We start from the raw sequence: 8,484 nt of genomic DNA on the forward strand, positions 1-8,484 counted from the left end.
AATTCCTACCTTTTCTTTACACGCATGGACTAATCATCCCAGACCATTTTGACTGTGTATGCAATAATTTTCATTTCTGTTACAGGAATAAATTATAATTAAAAAAAATAATCAAACATTCGATCAAAATTATTGCCCATATCCCAAACCTCAATGATTTTTTTTATTTAAAAAATATAAAATATAAAATATAAATAAAAAAACATAAAACTAAAGGTTCAAAATAATATCTTAATATATACAATTTTACCAATAAACTGTGAAACTTAATTTATAAAACAAAAAAAACCAAAAAAAAAAAAGGAACTTACAACCTTCAGCTTAGATGAAGCTAATTTAAACACCATAAACCAGATATGCCTCTAACATCATTTTTCATTCACCAAGTTCAGAATTCCATGATTCACTTCGATACAGAATTCAACTGCTGTGTACGAGCTTAGATAAATTGCAAAAGGGTGAGAATATTGAAAGCAAAACGCACGACGACAATCAAATACAATAAAACCAGGTCTTGATATTCAAACATTAAGCCAGTCATCACATATGAACATGAACATATTCATATTACTCGAAGAAGTACCATCTCATGGCGAAAATATCGACCCATATGATTAGATTTCAGTGTAAACATCTATTCCATTGATTCCCAAGAGCCAGATCGAGCACATAACATGCAGCACAGCCGCAGCATCCATCAACTCTTTCGGTCTACATCAGGGGCCGAATCCAGCAATAGTTCACCACTTGCAAGTTCTCTAGCTCACCAGAACTCGCCTATAATTTCGTCAATTTAAAAGTGCTGTATGGGGAAGTAAACATCAAAACTCCCCGCCAGTGAAACACCAAACCGCTGAACGAGGAACGAGAAAGAACAGCAAAGCACCCAACGACACCAAAAACTTGACCTGAAGAAACTAATGCTACGAGTCTTCAGAGTCGTAATTTTTCCACCACCATTTATTACTTTTATCAACCTGTTCTTTTGGTCTTCACCGAGAAGGTTTAGCCTATTATTCGTCTCAAGAGAAATCATCCCATTACACATAAGATAGACCAAAAACAACCATCTTCCTGTTGCAATAACGGTTTCAGCATAATCTGCCGTTTGATCTTTTTCTCAATTCTTCTGAAAAAATCCATATGCCAAAAGAGGGGGGAGAGAGAGGGAAAAAAAAAAAGTTTGCCAATCCATCATTTAAATGTCTCCTATTACGGAAGCAGGGTAACGCCGTCCAATCGAATTAATAGGCTTGTCATCGTAGATTGTGACAATGGTTTCATGTTCGCAGACGACGCCAAGTAAGGCAGGCTTCATGCTGCCTTTTCATCCAGTGCAACACTGTTTAGCTGTGCTGTAAGCATACTCTGACTAGATTCATGAATTGGCTGGGGACTCGTAGCAGTAGTTTGCACAGGTGAAATTATCCATTTATTCCAATCACTTTTGCGCCTCACTTTATCACCCTGCAAGGCAAAAGAGAGAATAATGCACTGTATGGGGCAAAGTGATTACCAAAGTTTGTCTCATGCACACCCAATTGCAATGGACCGGAATTCAATAACATATATAAGGACCAACTGACAGGATTAGGTGGAGATAGATTATTTCACATATTCAACTTTCTTGTGTATACAATTAGGATTCCCCTGCCTCCCAAGAGATTTCACCATAATAGGCATAAGTGCAATTTCATGAAAACTAGTTTAAACATGTCTTTCACCTGGACTTCCACAACAGTTGAAGCTTGTATAGCATCCAATATAAGTTGAATATTGTCCGTCAGCTGCATAACCTACAATGATGAGAAAGGTCAGATACTGTTCACAGCAAAAGCTAAAAAGTATTCTATCAAACAAGAAAATAAATAAATGATGAAAATCCATTCAAAGAAGAGGCTGGGCCAATTAGTGAGGTTGTCAAATACAAGAGCTGACATTGTAACTAAAAAGGCATAACTTTACGACCTACGTCGTACCCGACATTAAGAAAACACACCCCAATGATTCAACATTGCAACGAATTGATTTAACTCACAGCCACACTTAATCCATCAGGTCATTATTCGTGTGGTAAATCGTTGGCAGTAAAACCTATTAGCCAACCAGCAAAAAGTAGAAAACCGGTTTCAATCCTGGATTAGTTGGTTCAGGGGGGAAAACCCTCAAACCACGAAAGGTCTGAGAAATTGCAGAACTAAAGAATGAATTCACAGTCATGCAGCCTCCTTAACATTGTATACCTCAGGTCAGTCTGGACCTGCAACCATAATTTTTTAATTTCTGGGTTTGGGTTATTTGTGTAGCTTAAGGAAAATTGTATAACTTTAAGGTTAATCACTACAACCAGTAAATGAATCTGGTTAGGTTACCAAATAAGATTTTAGATATCTAACGGGTGTAGGGATCTGGACATCAACAAAATACATATACTGTTTCAAAAGCCATGATCAGAAAAAAGGTATAAGTTAGATTTACTTCGACATGTGTACACATTTTAACCCTAGGTTCAATGCCCACGGAAATCTAAGGCCTTGTTTAGTTTAATTTTCAAAGCCTCATTTCAAATTTATACTATTTCAAATTGTTTGTCTGAAATCATGCTCTCCTAATTTTTAATCACTCAAATATTTTCATCAAAAGCCAGCATAGCTGGCTACTCCTATTATTTCCCCATAGTCATTGAGCTCATGCCTAGACCATTCAGAACCCGAGGACAACATAAGACCACCAACAATTATCAGATCAAGTGAAATCAACTTAAATAGAATCCTTTATATGCACAGGATTGATTGTAAACTGTAATACGGAAGGTTTACATCTTGGAAACTCTGCCGATTTCATTTAATAAATAATTTCCTATGACACAAGATTATTAAGAAATTCAATCCACTCAAAGGAGCAGGAGTATAAAACTAATCAGTTGGTCTACCCATTTCCTTTGAAAAGATAATAAAGGTGTTTTTTTTCTTCCACAAAACAGCTATAGGGTAATTATCTAGTTCTATTGTGCTTCATATCGTTTTACTCTCGTGATTCAAACAAGTACAATTTTTTTGTATGCTGAAATTAGCAAATTAGAATAAAGCCTTTTCCTGTACATGAAACAAAATATAGGAGCATCACGGAATAGACTCGTAGTAACAGGGATCTCCCATCATCCAATAAAAAGTACTTGAAACCAACAATCAGATCCAGCAACTCATGTTTTTCCCAAAATTTCTGCTGGTCATTACTTTCTATCCTAGTGGCCATTAACCTCAGTTGCTCACAAAGATAATTGCATCCCCAATGAACTCCATGTCCTCATTTTTAAAATTGAGCTTGTCTCGGACATCCATCTCAGAAAGTTTGGTTCTCATGATTTCAACAACAAATAGGGAGTCTTTTGCTCAAAATTGGATGCAAGAGCAAAGCTAATTGTAAGTATTCATTCTCAGACTTAAACTGTGGCCATCATTACTGTTTTTGTTATATGTATATTAAGCATCGGACCACATCATACGGCAAACCACCTGATTACATTAATAGGATACGAGCTGCAAAAAACTGAAACAATGCATCCATCAGTTATAAAGAAAGAATGCTACTCGATAATCCTTTCGAGTAGAATCACAGTATTCTCATTATATTTCTGGTGCTTCTAACTTCCATCATGCAGTACTTCATCTACTGCTCGTTTCTCCTATCATTTAGGATCATAACTCATCTCAATTTCTATCAAAGCTTTTATACGCACCAGTAAACTTGGAATACTTGCAATGTAGGGTTCCCATATTTGGAGTACCTTTTTCCTCTTCAAAAGTTTCACTTACATTTCTACTACTAAACCTTATTTCAGATCTCTATCTCATGCTTCTATATTTACCACCTTGGGTGTCCTGCCTTTCGCTCAATTCTTAGCAGCATAAAAGTTGCAAAACCAACATAATTGTCTTTCAGCATTCAACCTTTTTTCTTTCTTGGCATGTAAAAATCTAGCCTCTCAGGTGATAACCCTTTCTTTCAAGAATGCTTTAGAATTTCGGCTTCGCATAGAGCTTCTTATCAAGAACCATTCTAGACTTCTACGTCCCAATGTACGTATTAATTTGGACTCCCATTCCATGCACCGTGTCCCCCTTAACTAACAAACTGGCTATAGATAAACCGAGCATGAAACAAACTCAATGAATTTGAGAAAACCTCACCCTTCTAGGACTCTACCCTTTTTTACTCATTACCTGTGATGTGCCCTCTTTCATTATTGATTCAAATAGAACCTAATGCAGAATTTTAAGATTGTTAAATACTAATTACTGAAGCATTTTCTGAAGGGAGTATCATGTTCGTTTTCAGAATTTACAGAACTCATAAATACTCTTATTATGTAGCAATCTTGCACATGTTCGATTGTTATCTAAACAGATTAGTGATTCCGCCAACAATAAGCAAAGGTTTTTTGAGTTAGTACTGCACAAATGGAAAGAAATATGCAGCCTTGCATGCATAATGCTTGACAGATTTTGCTAAACCTGTCTTAAAAACTTCAATAGAATGAATCAGAAAATAAGTTTCAAAGTGACAATTATCTTTCCTAGAAGTTTCTACTTAACCAGTTGTCTCCTCAAGCTTGTTCTTGATTCGTCTTTCCTTCAATAGCTGCCTGATCTCTTCATTAACAATCTCAACCACGCCTCAACGATTTGTTCTAGTAAATAATCCTCTTATTCTTCTTTTTCCCTTCACTTGCAATTAACACAAAAACAAACCCTTGTTCCCATTTGTCATCAAGCACTTAAATATCCCCAAAAAACTCCACAAATACAATGTGAGTTTGTAAGAATATTACATGTATCAAGAATCAGGGTACAGGAATGTATCCTTTATGGCGCAGGAATGTATGACAGTTATTGGTTTAAGTAACTTACTTTCTTGAAGCCTGCAATTAACTTAATTGAAACCCATCCCTCGCTATCCATTTTCTGGCGGAGGAATGTATCCTTTACCAAGTTCTCATTACTACAAGGTATAAATGAAAAAAGGAAGTCAGAGTCTTCATGTAGCAGAAGAACGACATATAAGGAAAGGTTAAGTCCGAATACAAACACAATAAATAATTAATACCTAAAATAGTAATCTATCTGATTTACTATCTTTGAGACCAAGTAGGGATCCGGCACGGGAAAATACACTGGTGAAAATGGAATCATATGCACAGGCCTGAGTGGATCTGGATGAGGGCCAGAGACATAATACACAGCTGACGGCACTTCTGCAACTTGCATAAAAGAATCAGCAACGAGGTATGTGTAATAATATAAATACGAAACATGATCGCAGACGCACCTGTGTAAACCATGGGGGCTACAAAGGGCCGTACAGGGACAGGTGGGGGTGGAGGAGGGATAAAAGGTGTATTTGGAGCTGGTCCACGCATGAAGGGCCTAGAACCAACTCTCTGTTGGGGATGGTTGTCTCTGTTGCCATAACTTCGATGAGAATTAGCCCAATCTTGCTTCGCACGTTCCTGGTCACGTCTTCCATGACTATGGTGGTAAGAACCTTCTCCTCGAGGTTGTGGGCCACTATTGTTCCTTCTAAAAGAACTACGTTGCGGCTGCAGCTCATTCCCACCATAAGATCCTCCTCTCTGACCAGAATCTTTATGTGTGTTATCCTTAGAAGATTCCCCAACAGAACCACCAGATTTTCCTGGAGTAGGAGGGACACCTTCAACCACAGCATCCTGCAATGGTAGTGCTTGAGGTAAGCTTCCATTAGCTGGAATGCTGCTATGACTCGAACTCCCACCGCCGCGCTTCATGGACTTCTGGCGAGTGGTGGCCACGTGGTTTGGAGTTGAAATGCTGGCACTAACTTCTTTAGGTGAAGAAACAGATCCTACTGTCATCTCCTATTATACACAAGTACAAAGATTATGGGTGAAATTTTCCAAGCAGGCGCAACAAAATGAGAGACCGGTAATCACATTCAATTTTAAAGCACTGGCGTATAATAGGCAAATGTTAATGCTACAAAAGAAAAAGGACACAAGCCACTAATTAAGCAAATAATATCAGACGGACAAACAGTGCACTCAATTGAAAAAAAAATCAAGAATGAAACCTGTGGTACAGTGATTGATCCCTGGGGGAGCGTCTTGAGAGAATATGGAGACGAGGGTTTAGGGGAGGCACGAGCAGACTCAGACAGAGCAGGCCAAGAGTCAGCACCCATCACGGCACCAATCTCAACAGTTGCCCCATTCGAAGGCTTGTTCCAAGCTGGCCTCTTGGCCGCACCACCATTGTCACTGTTGTCAAACTGAGCATCTGAACCGGCAGGGGCGGGAGAACCCTCCTCCGCCAAAGAACTAGAAACAGACTCCATTATGCCGGCTTCTTTAGAAGGCAAAGAATCCAGAGATGTACTAGAATATGAAGTTAGGAATTGCTCCTGAACAGCAGCTCCTGGCAGCGTAATAGAAGGAGGGGAGGTGTCCGAGGGCGAGGAAATGCCACGCGCCGCTGAGGATCGCCGCGACTGGCGACTCCTAGGAGAATTTTGAGCTTGATTCATGAGAGACGATGAATTGGACTGTATCCGAAATTAGGGTTTTGCTGCAACTATTGGGCAAACAACTCAAGCCCACAAGAGTTGGGATTCCAGCTACAAATAAAACTTCAGATTATCAAAAAGGGTTTTTGCTATCTCTATCTCGATTGGGTTTGAGGACTTTACTCATATCAAATTTCTCAAATATCAAGAACGTTATCAAAAAGAGTTCCGGATTTAATCTAAGAATTTCATCAAAAGATTAATAATCTTAAAAAAAAAAAAAACAGAGAAAGAAAAGAAAAACAAAGAATTAATCCAATCTATAAAAAAAATTCCAAAAATAAGAAGAGTAGAATCCGATCGGAACTGGAAAGAAAACTGATGGAGAAAGAGAGATTTTCTTCCCTCCTTCTTTCTTCCTCTTCTTCTTCTACAGAGAGAAAAAGAAGTCTCGTCTCTCTCTAGGTTTCTCTTATGCTTTGCTTAGCACTAGAGATTACCCAATGAATTACTCTCCTTTTTTATTTTTCACTGCTAATAAATACTAATTATTATCTCTTTAATTCTGTGATTTATATAAAGCTCAAAATAAGAGTTGTATTATAACTCCTAATTCATAAGCTATATATCATTTCATGCAAACAAAAATGATCCATCCAAAAAATATATAAATTATTATTTCTCCTCCCTTTTTCTCATTTTTATTTTTATTTTCACTTTTTCTTGTATCAATTAAATATTCATGTGGAAAATGGGCTGTACATTTCGTGTTCCAAGAAGGACTATTTTGGCTTCTAAGAATATTATGAAAATAAAGTAGCAGAATTGTTTAATGTTAAGTTACCATTGGATGAATCATTTCATATAACGTACTGTTATAAAGTTTCAATTGCATATACTTCTTATGTATAGATGTGAAAATAAGTCTCCAGAAGAAACACCGACAACAATCCATTTCTTTTTTAACATTTTGCATGTTAATTAATTGTTTTTTTCTCAATTGAAAAAATAAACTTTCATTTTATTATTTACAACAAAGCAAAATACAATAAGTAATTGAATTATTTAAAAATTACATGCAATAGTTCACATTAACAACTATTATTATTGTTACTGCTGTTACTACTACGACTTTTTGTTTTGTAATAAAGCTAAATTACCAACTGTTTATTGCATAATGATACATCCACATCGAATATATCCTATACTTTGATTGGGAGGTTAGTGGTGGAAGGTTTGTATCTGCATTGTACGCGTAGTTCCTGCTAAATTCACCTAATACTAGTATCGTGGTCGTTGTTAAACGACTACCTGTGTGCAGCGTGTACCTCTAATTAAAAAGTTAATTGAATGTGATTAAATTAAAAATAGGATCAAATTTAATCTCAAGCACACGAGTTGTCGATTAAATTATATTCGAGATACAAGCTAAGGTTTAGTTGAATGTGAACCTACACAAACATAGTGAACACACACTCGAAAATGCAAATTTTCGGACCCTTATTTTGTGTGTTCTTTTAAATTGTTTAAATACTAAAACTCTCCAAAATCCTAGACCCCTTGTTCCAAATTTTAGATATGAGATTTAGACCCAACCTTACGGTTCTAGCAGATTGATTTAGGAGATTTAGATTTAGAGAATTTTTCGTAGAATTATCTTTTTGATACGAATTTTGTTCGTAGTAAAATATTTGTACAAAGGATCCAAGACCTCATTACAAGGCCAAAAACATATTAGACGTTGTTATCTAATTCAGGAGATGGTGGGAAGAGGTGATGTATGAGTGGATCGCCAAACAGATAACATAAGAGACTTGCTAACCAAAAATATTTCATAGAACCCCCATACTCTTGCATATTGAGAATATGGTGTTTTTTGTGAAATTTTAGGAGTCATACTCTGGATTTTAATACGCTCGTGACTTGATTCAAAATTAAGTAGGT

General features: G+C 36.8%; 1 protein-coding gene across 1 annotated transcript; it reads right to left on the reverse strand.

Moving 5' to 3' along the window:
- Positions 1–467: 467 nt before the first annotated feature.
- On the reverse strand, positions 468–7,044 carry LARP1B (winged-helix DNA-binding transcription factor family protein). The gene is made up of 6 exons (XM_011080662.3): positions 6,109–7,044; positions 5,329–5,896; positions 5,107–5,254; positions 4,911–5,001; positions 1,725–1,796; positions 468–1,467 (listed from the first exon to the last, which is right to left on the reverse strand). Exons 1-6 carry the CDS (start codon positions 6,559–6,561, stop codon positions 1,315–1,317), a joined length of 1,485 nt encoding a protein of 494 aa, XP_011078964.1. The 5' UTR covers positions 6,562–7,044; the 3' UTR covers positions 468–1,314.
- Between the last annotated feature and the right edge of the window lie 1,440 nt (positions 7,045–8,484).

The sequence above is a fragment of the Sesamum indicum genome, linkage group LG1, assembly GCF_026168435.1.
Source record: "Sesamum indicum cultivar Baizhima isolate 11 linkage group LG1, ASM2616843v1, whole genome shotgun sequence".
Lineage (NCBI taxonomy): Eukaryota > Viridiplantae > Streptophyta > Magnoliopsida > Lamiales > Pedaliaceae > Sesamum > Sesamum indicum.

What these genes read in the sequence shown, in the direction of transcription:
- LARP1B (XM_011080662.3), bottom strand. Translation starts at nt 6,561, where the DNA reads ATGAATCAAGCTCAAAATTCTCCTAGGAGTCGCCAGTCGCGGCGATCC. An exon ending in GATCAATCACTGTACCACAG is followed by an intron (nt 5,897 to 6,108) that starts GTTTCATTCTTG and finishes TGTGTATAATAG; the next exon opens with GAGATGACAGTAGGATCTGT. An exon ending in CAGATAGATTACTATTTTAG is followed by an intron (nt 5,002 to 5,106) that starts GTATTAATTATT and finishes TATACCTTGTAG; the next exon opens with TAATGAGAACTTGGTAAAGG.